Source organism: Nuphar pumila, chromosome 7 (assembly GCF_984573655.1).
Source record: "Nuphar pumila chromosome 7, dmNupPumi1.hap1.1, whole genome shotgun sequence".
Taxonomy (NCBI): domain Eukaryota; kingdom Viridiplantae; phylum Streptophyta; class Magnoliopsida; order Nymphaeales; family Nymphaeaceae; genus Nuphar; species Nuphar pumila.
In genome coordinates, this window is record NC_143255.1 from 97747892 (window position 1) to 97759966 (window position 12075).

General features: G+C 41.3%; 1 protein-coding gene and 1 pseudogene across 2 annotated transcripts; both read right to left on the reverse strand.

Annotated features, from left to right (window-relative positions):
• Positions 1 to 213: 213 nt before the first annotated feature.
• Positions 214 to 2164, reverse strand: LOC149832575 (mitochondrial import inner membrane translocase subunit TIM23-2 pseudogene; annotated as a pseudogene). The gene has a single exon (XR_016433113.1). The product of XR_016433113.1 is annotated as a mitochondrial import inner membrane translocase subunit TIM23-2 pseudogene (transcript).
• A 5109-nt stretch (positions 2165 to 7273) lies between these two features.
• LOC149832576 (uncharacterized) lies at positions 7274 to 11600 on the reverse strand. The gene is made up of 8 exons (XM_090014586.1): positions 11365 to 11600; positions 9959 to 10103; positions 9700 to 9868; positions 8904 to 9174; positions 8488 to 8753; positions 8179 to 8394; positions 7985 to 8093; positions 7274 to 7867 (listed from the first exon to the last, which is right to left on the reverse strand). Exons 1-8 carry the CDS (start codon positions 11513 to 11515, stop codon positions 7803 to 7805), a joined length of 1392 nt encoding a protein of 463 aa, XP_089870712.1. The 5' UTR covers positions 11516 to 11600; the 3' UTR covers positions 7274 to 7802.
• Between the last annotated feature and the right edge of the window lie 475 nt (positions 11601 to 12075).

Below are 12075 nucleotides of genomic sequence, written 5' to 3' on the forward strand. Positions count from 1 at the left end.
TCTTAGTATATTTTGACTTTTGTTGGTTAATCTCATATACTTTCCAGTTATATAATCAGTTTTTTAGTTACTTTTATATGTTAATCTCATATTTTTTAGAATAATCTCATATATTTTAACTTTTGTAGGTTAATCTCATATATTTTCCAGTTATTTCAGTTATGTAATCAGTTTCTTGGTATATTTTAACTTTTTTTTTGTTAATCTCATATATTTTCCAGTTATTTCAGTTATGTAATCAGTTTCTTGGTATATTTTAACTTTTTTTTGGTTAATCTAATATATTTTCCAGTTATGTAATCAGTTTTTAGTTACTTTTATATGTTAATCTCATATTTTTTAGTACTTATTTGAGATTTTCTATTTCTTATTGGTTGTTATTTCATCAATAAAGCATTTTTTATTTGTATTTTTAGATATTTTTTTATAATTTTTTTAAAGTTTTCAAAAAAAATTTGATGCTTACGCTTCACGGCTCGCCCCAGTTTTTGGTGGAGCACCTCGCTATGCCTCAACGCTTTTCACAACACTGTCTACGAATATCCATCAACAATATGAACTCAAATCCTTTCAGCTCCTAACAGCAATAGACACACATTCCGAGCTTATACCTGACAAAGATATATACTTTTCATTTATCTCGTCCATTATAATAATCTGAGGGATGCAAGGTAGACCAGACATCTCTCTTAGTCTTTCATCAACAAATTCCCGTTCTCTAAATCTAATACTTTTTTTTTCACTTCCCCTCTATGACATCCTTGCTTGACACGGCTAAGACAATCACTCCTTTCTAAGGCTCCTTCCCATCTTCATCTCCGTCCTCCTCACAAGTTCCCCTGATTCAACATGCTATATACTATTGCATACAGAACACAGATGTGGTCATGTGCACGAGCATTTATAATTTGATAGTCATCAACAAAGTGGTTGAGCATGAATCAAGCATGGGACTTTTACCAGTAAATATGAAGTTTTAAAAAAAAAATGATGCAAAGAATTAAATCAGCATCAAAGATACCATCCACCAATATAATGCATTCAAGCAAGAGAAGCTAAAGCAAGTTACTTTAACAGTTACCACAAACAAAACAACTCAACTACAACAGAATAGTTGCACACATCCCTTTCAGAGAAAAAAAGAGACGCCTTATCAGTTTCATATATTACAGTATTGAAATATCAATTTTTTAGTCTCCACAGCGTCACTACACGTGCCAAAGCACAAGACTTTCAAAATTTTCAGATACATCTCTGAAATGATTTGCAAAAATAAATAAAATTATTGGAAAGAAACTCTTCTGATGCCCTCAAAAATCCCCCAATTATTAAAGGAATCGTACTTCTTCAGACCTTTCACAGTTACCCATCAAAGAGAATTATTGATAGAGTTACAATTCAGTATCTACAGAAGCACCAATTAAGGATAGGGAAGGAACCCACATAAGAAAACAGAAGATGAATTAGGGAAGCCATGGAAGCCACACCAATTAAACGATTGATATTTTTTCCTTTTTTTCGAGAAGATTTAGGAGAAAAACATGGAAGCCATTAGAAGGGAACGTATCTCTTGAGCGCCTGCTTCCCAGAAACCGCGATTCCTACCGCCAACCCGCCGATCGCCCCAGCAACGGCTGCAGACCTCGGGCCGGAAGCGGCTTTAAAGAGCGCGCCGGTTCCGAGCCCAGCCAAGACGCTGTTGAAGACATCGTCGGTATCCCTGATCGCGATGATCCCACTCTCCATCCCGGCGTAGAGAAGGCCGATCACGCCGAGGCGGTTGCCGAACTTCCTGCCGGTGTGGCCGGAGGCGTTGAGGATCCTGTTGATCCTGAGCTTGAGGGTGTCGCCCTCCTCCCGGGCCTTGATCCCGTCGATCAGGCCCTTACCGGCGCCGGCGATGGCGCCGGAGAGGTAGCCGCATCCGGTGTAGTAGGTGAGGTTCTCGCCCCAGGAGCGCCTCTGGGCGACGGACTCCTCCTGGAAGAGGAACTCGGGGGAGGTGGGCAGCCGGTAGAGGTTGTGGATGGGCACCTGAAGATCCTGGTACGGATTGTACAGCCGCTCCCCTTCCTTGTCCCCGTCTCTGTTTCCGTAAAAAGACGAACCCATCTTCTTCTTCTTCTTTCTTCTTCTTCTTTCTTCTTTCTTCTTGCTTCTTCTCCTCCTCCTTCCAGGCAAGTGGCGAAGAAACGTGGAGAGAGGGAGATGCGTTTATTCCGTACCCTCATATATATATATATATAAGTTAGGGCCTCTAAAATTGTATTCCCTTCTTGCCGGATTGTAGGGATGGAAGTGGATCCGGGCTGAGGCGGGGGAGAACTAGAAGGGAATATAATTTAACTAATTGAATACATATGTGCATGAAAAAAAGTACCTAATTGAATGCATTTTAACTACTAGGTAAACTACGATAAACACATTTATTAGTTTATATCAGGCAAAAATCACCTGCAGCCATGTTTTTTGTTGCGACCAAACTTGAGGCCTAACGAAAATGGAACCTAATTAGAACATTCCTCGCATATGTATTTACTGTTATTAAACACACAAAACTATTGAGTTGAAATCATATGTTCAAGCTTTAGCAACTTAATCTGACCATACATAGACGTGTTCAACATGGTTTGTTTGCTAAAGATCAGACCTTGGATCACGTTATTTTTTTAGTCATAAAATTTTAATGCATCATAAACCATTGACTTTTGAAGCCTTTAAAAAACTTGCTTACACGTCATAATCACATGCACATCCATAAATCTAAAAAAAATAGGAAAAGAAGGTGATTTATATTCAATAGTTTCATCCTTTATATATATATAGTATAAAAATTATGTATATTATATATAAAAATATGGTTATACATATATTAATAAAATTATGCATTAAATATATTATAAAAATATCATATAATGCATATTATATATAATATATTGGTAAAATATTATAATATATAAAGTTAACATGATCCGACCAAGTCACTAGTCACTCAAGGACGATGTGAGTGGCAAGTCACTGGGTTTTAAAACCATGTTTCTCGACTCATTGCTCAAGAATTACATGTATAGTGTGTTGAACATCAAGGATCTCTCAAAACCGTGTATTGAATCTGAAGTGGAACCTACTAGTGTAATGATCTTTTTCTTTTTTTGACAGGCAGACCCCTACCAGTGTATTGATCAAAAAATTAAGAATAGATTTGCATGGTTACAGGCTTACAGCCCAAAAGATGCCAGTCCGTGGCTTGTCCTTCCAATTACATTCTATTGACAGTGAAGCTATCAGAAAAAAAAATTTGCTCTTATATTGCCTTTTTTTTTTAAGGCAAGCTGGGGTTAGGCAGTCCCCTACCAGTTATACAACTATACCATTGGATTTTGAAACTGCAACATCCCAACACAAGGTGACTTGCACTAACAGATCCTACCAGACAAGCGGAGCCCCTGGTCATATTGCCCTCTCTTTTGGACAACACTAATCTTGAAGTTTTTGACCACCTTCATTTGAGATTTGATAAGGGGGGGAGGGGGATAAATTCAGCTGGCATCCTTGGGCCGTTCAGATTCACCATTCTTGCGAACCAGGAATCTCAAATCCAAAAGTAGCATGAGATTCATGAAATTTTGGCTCAACGAGGAAGGGTCCAAGCCACAGATACATGAATCTCTAATTCATCTCTCTCTCATCATTATACACAACAAACACTAGATTTTCTATTCAATATAAAATCAAAGGATACGAGATTTCAAGACCTTTTGTAACGCCCCAAAATTTCAAACTTGCAAACCTTTTAGAAAAAACAGACAAAATACTAAAAAGAAATCTCTTCATCTCAAAGATGGTTTATGAAATCAGCGGAAGACTATACTTTTGTTAATTTAAGAAAGACAAGCTGACAACTTTGAGCGCGTTAGCTAAAAGAACCAAAACGCACAACTCATGCTACTTGCAAACACTTGGAAAAGTCACTTTCATTTAAGAAGTTCTCCAAATAGTATAAAATTCGGATATCCCAAGAAAAATCCGTTACGAAACCCCAAACAACAAGACGCGAGCTAAGAGCAGGAAGAAGAATGGAGTCATCGCGCCATCGTCTGTGGTGTACCTAATCATCACTTGTACCCATAAAATGGGTTAGTTTCACGAAAAACTAATAGGTGCACAAGAAAGACTACAGGAAACTGAATTATGTACATTTAATTCAGCATGTTACGCAGTTTAAAGCAAATATCCAGTCAAACAGGTAAGCAATGCACAAGGTAAAATAGTGCAAGCGCATAAGTAGTGCAAGCGAGTCAGTAGTGCAAGCGAGTCAGTAGTGCAAGCGAATCAGTAGTGCAAGCGAGTCTTACGACCCAACGACCAGTGTGAACAGACCTTATGTTTCGATATTTACTAGCCTGCAGGTACGCGCAGGCAAAACGTAGAAACAACTGAGACTAGTTCGGGTGTCTGTTATTCTATGTATTTTCAATAACCCGAATAGCTAGTTGAGTTTGCTCTAAAGGGACGGCTTTAGTCGAGAGAGGATTCCCCAAAGGAGACAATGTCATGGATGCATCCAACTTCTGCAGAAGTGTTGAGCTAACTATTGTAGCCCATTTTCCTTAACTCCAATGACTGGGGAGGCCAGATCGTTGCCCGTAAGGTAGTTGTTAACAACCTGTTCATTGAAGTTTGTACCGCTCTGTCCTCTCCCTTGCCAGACACATATAAGCGAATAGGTATGTTAGGGGTTGCTTAACTAACGACTCATTCTATGCTGTGATCTTTAAACCACTCGAGCATCTTGCCTGTGAAGGCGAATGTGAGGCCATTTATGTGATTACAGCATTGTACATTTAGCATTGTTCGAGGTCGCACGACCGTCTCATCCGATCATCGCAGTACTAGACATGTTGTGCACGACAACAAGTACTCTAGGATGAAGGGGGTATAGCTCCTCAATAGAAGCCTCAACAGAAGTGTCTCACAAAGATGTAAAGTTTATCAACTTTACTTTATCCTTTGAAACAACAGTACATTGTGTCAACATTATGCATGCGATTTTCTAGAACCTCATCTGCTATCAGAGTATCTACATGCCTCGCATGACTCGATACCAGCCTCGATAGACGGGATACAAGTTTCTCAACAGATTCTCAACTCGTGTGCAGGACTGCATACTCAAGGAGTTAGGATCCTTGCAAGGTATTTCTCTCCTTAGATGAGGATGTAACACTAGCTTCCAACTCAACTCTCGTCGCAAGAGAGAAAGTGGTAAATGCCCCTTGCATCCTCCACATGGATGCCCTTAAGGCATACGCAAAGGGCAAGAACATGCACGGCATCTGCAATAGCAAGGCAATACCAACACATATGCAAAAGCAAGAGCCTAGGCGCAGAGTGCGATGGCAAGGTAAGCGCAGTAAGCAGAAGTGCGACACTAAACCTCGAAGCGATGCGTGACGGCAAGTAAAGACTGACATAAGGTAAAGGGCAAGGATCGTGAAACTGCGTCCATGAGTTAAGTGCATACTCGTATAAATATATATATGTATATATTTATTTATTTAATGATCATTTTTAGTTTAATTGAACTTAATTCAATTATCCAAGTCTTATGTGTAATCTTCCCCTACCTCGGAGAGTTACGAGCTTGCTGGCGTCTGCGGATGTACACGACTGACGACTCGGGTCACGGAGCGCGAGTGGGATCCGTTGTAGCTGCAAATATGCGACAATCTTAGCACGCTAACAGCAAAACAGAAGGTCGGAGTCATTGCCACTGACTTAACGCGAAGGAAGCAGGAGCAGGGGCAGCGGGCCCCTGTGGACCTGCTTTCGACAAAGTACGAGGAAGCAGGGGGTTGTACCCCTGCCCTCAAAGAGCGAGGGCAGGCAGGGTTGCGCCCCTGCCTGGCGAAGAAAAAGAGAGGCAAGGGGCTTCACCCCTACCTGACGAACATGCACAGAGGTAGGGGCTCGGCCCCTGCCTAATGAAATGCGAATAGGCAAGGGGAGAAGCTCCTGCCTGATGCCAAGGAAGAACGAGGTGAGGGGGCTTGTCCCTGCCGGTCGAAAAACAACGGAGGCAGGGGCGATGCCCCCGCCTAAAGAGTGAAGAGGCACAAGGAGGGGGCTCGACCCCTCGCCTGCCGAAACAAAGAGCAGGGAGGGGCTCGACCCCTCTCCCCTGCCATAATAATAAGTAGGGAGGGGGCCGGCCCCCTCCCCTGCCGTAATAGGTAGCAGGAAGGGGACTCAGCCCCTCCCCTACTTACAAGGGTGCAGGGAGGTGCTGGGCCCCACCCCTGCAACAAGAGGGTATCGGGAGGGCTCAGCCCCTCCTTTACCAACCACAACACAGGGAGGGGCTCCCTCGCTAAAAAGATTTGCAGGGAGGGGGGCTTTGCCCCTCCCCTGTGATTCAATGGGGCAGAGTGGCGGCTTCCCCCCCCCCCCCCTCCCGCGCAACGAAGAAACGAGGGGGGAAAGAGAGAGAGACAGACAAGTGAGGGAGAAGAAGGGGAGGAAGAGCATACCTGGTGGTCGGCGACGACGTCGGAGAGAGTCGCCGGCGACGATGGGCTGACGCTGGTCTCCGACGAATTGAGGAAGACGAGAGGCGGGGGTGTCGAGGAGAGAGATGCGAGAGTCTAGGCGGAAGGGCGGTGAGGAGGGTTTCGTAACCCTCCTCCCGCCTGCCTCGCTGTCTTAAAAGACAGCGAGAGGCGGTGGTCCAGGTCGGGTTCGGATCCGGCCCGAATCAAAACAATTTTTTTTTGCTGTTACACCTTTTCGGTGAATTGTGATTAATCGCAAGATTGGCAGTTGTCAAAGCACATTGTTACAATTGAGGTACCGCATGCTTAGCATGCAGCTCATCTATTGACAACCATCTATCTTGACATTTCTGAAGATGGACACCACCCATCTCAAGAAATGCAAAGATGGATGGCTGTCAGGCAGGTCCGCCATGCAGCGATGATGCATATAAATGTGAAGTCCAGAGTGATTACCTTTCACCATCTCCTACATACTGAACAAATTTAAGTACCAAGATAAAAATGATAAAATAGTATAGATTCAACAACCAACCAAAATAAGAAAAGAAAATATAAAGATATTCCGGAACCATTAATCAGATTAAAAGTATACCAAGGTGAACAGCACATACTAGGGAAACAAAAAGTAAAGGAAAAAACCACTACCCATATCATGGCGGGTAGCCTCTCCAATCATCTAACCGACTCATATCAACCACCACAAACCATCTTCCAAACGGTAATAATAAGTTAATTTTATTTGACTGAGTAGATCAACAATCGAAGCATTTGGGCGGCTGTTTTATATTAGTTTAAAGCACAGAATGACGCTTATCCATCTGATAGCAACCCACTAGCTGAAATCACAAAAAACAAATAACTTTTTGTGCTGAAGGGACACAATGAACAGAACATATAAGATGCAGAGATCTCTATTCTAGATCTTGATCAAATTGACAAAATTGCCCCACAATTACAATAATACGTAATAATTGCTATAATAAGGAGATACGTGCTTTGCACAGTTGCCAATTCAGCCACTACACTGTCATTCTAATCTAATTCAAGTTTCAATAGAAGCTCCCTCACTGCCAGTAACAAGTCTTCACCGGTTGGTTTAGTAGGGCTCCTTTATATTCAGGTGCACATAAGCTGGCCATTCTTCTACCTTATTTAGAATACCAGTGTGGCAAGGGCAATTAAATGTGACTGAATCTGCCAGTTTGAAGATGAAGCCACATTTCCAATACTCAATCTGGTCAAATTGCAAGCTTACATATTTAGAGGCTCTTCTTCTGGATCCCTTTCTTTCATTGCTGACCAATTGTCTAGTGGTTCTATGGAAAAAGAATCTCAAATTAATTCACAGAAGGGGAAGCTGCATGGCTATCCGAAAACGAATAACCGGGGAAAATGGTTTCCATTTTTTATAGAGAGAAACAAATGTAACTTACTTTGCTTGTGAATCTCTGCAACTACCATCAGTCGCCTCTGAAGTACCGATGCCATGAAGAGGAAAATTGAGCACATACCGAACATAACGGTGATGGGGAATGCATTAACCTTTAAATAGCACACGTTGATTACAGGTTAGTGCTTTAGCAATTAAATTTAGCAACAAAGAAAGAATAGACAGCTGGTTCCTTACATTGTAAAGGACAATGCACACGAAAATGTTGAGAGGGATGCGAAAGAAGTTCATGATTGTGCTTCTGGACTCCTCAGGGATGTACTGAGACCTCATTTTCATAATAGATGGCCAAAATATGCCCACGCATGCCTCAAATATGCAGAATCCGAAGAGCTGAAGACAACCACCATACGAGATGCTCCCACCTTTCACAGTTGAGGGTGCTACCACAAACTGTTTCATATTATTCACATTGGATCAGTGTCAAAGCTAAATAGAAAGATGACCTGAAAATTATTGCAAGAAACATAGGGTTTCTGGGCTAACCGTGGTGAGAATTGGAAGCAGGAACGTGGATGCAGAGATGAGAAAAACAATCTGCATATAGCTTTCCACCTTCAAGGACACACGAGCCATTAACCGAGAGGCAATGGAGCTTCCCAACATTGAAGACAACATGAATGTAGCAAAAATGAAACCATGGGGAATTTCTTCGTCATTTGGACTGAGAGCAGGTGTCCAGAGGAATACAAAGGTGTACATGGAACCCTCAAATAAGGACTGTATGGCGCCCAGCAAGGCAATTTTCTCATCTAAGCCAATAGAATAACAACAGTAAGTAATAAAAGAAAGAAATTCAATTCAAATAACACAAACAGACCTCTCTCTCTCTCTCTCTCTCTCTCTCTCTCTCACACACACACACACACACACACACACACACACACACAGTAGTTTCTCACCCGAAGCAATGGCCACTGCAGCTCCTTTGAACTGAGTAAGCAAGTCCTTGCTCTCTGAAGGATCTCCATAGTTTTCAGTCCAAGAATATAAGATGATACCCATTCCAATTGCAAGGAAGCATGCAGCAGCATCAAAGGGAGCAACAGGACCAAATCCTAAATTATCAGCAAGTATGTTTGCAAACAAGCCAGAGACTATGGCAATCAGACCATTCCCAAGAAATATCGCCTTTGAGAACGTAAATGAAAGCCATTGTGATTCAAAACCCCTCTGCACAAGAAAAAAAACCACACTTCAAATGGTCAACACTTTAAACTTTAACCCACCAAATAAAGAGCACAAATCCAGAACTTTTTTCTAGTAAGTGAAAAAAGACTTGAAAGTTAAAACCAAAAGCTCAATGGAAATTCACAGCTTGCGAGTATACATGTTTCGTGTTTCTGAAATATCAATCATGTTCAACAGATAGATTGACCAATAGCACTGACTGCAGTTCCAACAGTTTACAGCATAAATGGGTTAGCCACCCAGTCAACCTAGGGAGAGGCAATACCTTGTTTTATACACAGACAAAAGAATAGTGAAGTGACTAGGGCCTAGGAAAGAGGTGAAAGGTTCCAACCGTAATCAATTTATAAGTTGTACCATAAACGAACAAGTTCTTTTCCTAAGGACTCATTTCCTCAAAATCAATGATCAAGTTTTTATTCTAAAGGGCATAATCTTAGTAGTTAAATAACTACATCAACAGCCTTTATACAGAAGTAACTTCCTTAAGCAGCTCAGAGAACTAACCTTAAAATGCTCAGCAACAAGCCAGGATTCAAATGCTGAGAACAAAAGAGAAGTAGCTATTCCTCCTAATATACGCCCCACCATCAAGACTTTGTATTCAGGAGAATGCTTTGTGATGCAACTTAGAATGTAAGTTATGCAGTAGGTTACGCAAGCCCTCTTTCGACCTCTGCAGATAAACAGTCCTTTGGTCACTCACCAAGAGAAACAAAATAGGAAAGTGAAAAAATGGATGTCACATTTGGAAGAGAGATCTCACTGTTTGTCAGCCAATGATCCAACAATGGTTCCGAACAACATTGAAGATCCAAAACCAGCAATGAACAACCGACCAATGTCTCCTTTTCCAAAACCATACTGACTATAGAGAAAATATACGTATGGACCCTGAAGCCAATCTCCAGCTGCAATGGACAAAGATGATAATGTTATTCATCAATACCTCACAGTATATACCCCTTTGTTGATCATTCAAGGCAGGACTTATGGTGGCTTCCAAAAGAAACAAAATTTTGTTGTCCACTAGGAGATACATGAGGGGATAAAAGGTCGTACTTGCGTAGACAACAATTCATGAATGAATGGCAGGTCCATTAATTACAGAAAAATACCAACAACTTATGCTAGTCTTAATGTTATCATTAAATTGAAGCAAAAATTGGCCAATTCATGGTGAATTACTCAAGCATCCCACTGACTCGATACACAACCAAGAGAAAAAAAAAACGGTAAAGAAAATAAGGACGTATTCCACTGGATACCGTAGAACTTGTTACCATGATGGATTTACAACAGGCATTTGGTTAGGTGCCTGTCTAGATTAGGCCAACCATGCAACTCGTCTACTGCTTCCTTCACTCTGCAGAACTGTCTAGACCGAAAACTAAGGCAATCATTTTTGCCCAATCCAAACACGGCCTTAAAGAAAGTAAATATAGATTCCATGTGTTTTGGTAAAAAGATCCTAATTAGATCAAGTGGGAAATCATCAACTTCATGAAATCATGGTAACAGATCTAAGAATTATTAAGACCGATACAAACGGATCAAAACAACTCAACGCGGATCGGAATCGATAAATATTAATATATGGATGCCAGGATTACGACGACAAATTTTCTTTCAGTTTTTGACAAAGTTTTTCCTTTTTGGCAACAACAAAAGACAACACAACAAAAATGAACAGATCAAGCATAATTGGCAAGCTAAAAAAAGTCAGAAAAATCAGATCCATATCATCAAATCGAAATTGGTTTTCAAAGCAAAATTATTAATTACCAAATACAACCACTTAACAGATATAGACCCCAAACTCATTCCAAGTATCAACATTTCCATATAAAATAGGAAACCTATCGCCAAAATCCTGGATCCAACCCCTACAACCCTAAATCCTCATCGATGGTAAAATAACACCCCGAGAAAATCCCACAATACCCCCCAAATGGGTACCCCATAGAACCCCAGATCTGACCAGAAACCATCATGAAAACCAACCACCAGGTGCATTTCGCAACCCCAAAAGCCAGATCCACCCAGATCGGATTCAAAAACCAAGAAAACGTCCCTTAAAAGAAGAAACAAAACCACTCTCTGTTCTCTCCCTCTCCAGAGAGAAAATAAATCGGAACTAGATAGGGAAAGAAAATAAGAAAAATTTAATACCCATCATCAAAGAGTAGACGACGAGGTAATTGTTCTTGAATGAATTGAAGGATGACGTCGTAGTGATTCTGTCCTTGCTCGTTTTGCTCAACTCGATGACCGCCACCACCATCGCAAGACACCCAAAAACCAGATAGAAGAACAACTCCATGGTTGCGCAGAGAGAGAGAGAGAGAGAGAGAGAGAGCTCTTCGAGCTTAGTGTTATGGTATGGCTACTTGGTTCCCCCTTTTAACTCCACATCCCTCCCTCTATTTAGAGAGAGAGAGAGACTTTGATTGTTCTCGTAATTTCAGTCTTTGGCCGACAGAATGTTTGGATCAAAACCCACCGTCAAAGCCTATGAGATGACAATAAAACCTAAGTTTTGGTGGGTTGGGCTCCGGGCCACTAAAGTTGGGCATTGACCCCGAAATGTGAACCCATCTGAGGATATAATCGTCATTTACTGCTGATAAAAACTGACTCCAAGGGATCCAATGAGGCTATGAATCTTTGATCTTTCCCTGGAAGCAGCAGGATGACAAGGTAAAGACTAAAGAGTGATGCTTTGATTGAGAAATTACAGGTATGCCTTTAACCTTTTGAATGAAAGACTAAGGTAAGATGGCTTATTTTAATGACAAAAGTGCCCTCACCGACTGATCATGTAGCTTATTCTTTTCATTAACATTTTTCATTCTATATAGCAAATGCAATAATTCCCACCGA

Coding starts and splice junctions, on each gene's coding strand:
- LOC149832576 (XM_090014586.1), bottom strand. CDS start 11,515: ATGGAGTTGTTCTTCTATCTGGTTTTTGGGTGTCTTGCGATGGTGGTG. Junction 10,104..11,364: donor CGTCTACTCTTTGATGATGG/GTATTAAATTTT, acceptor TGTCCATTGCAG/CTGGAGATTGGCTTCAGGGT. Junction 8,094..8,178: donor TGTGCATTGTCCTTTACAAT/GTAAGGAACCAG, acceptor TGCTATTTAAAG/GTTAATGCATTCCCCATCAC.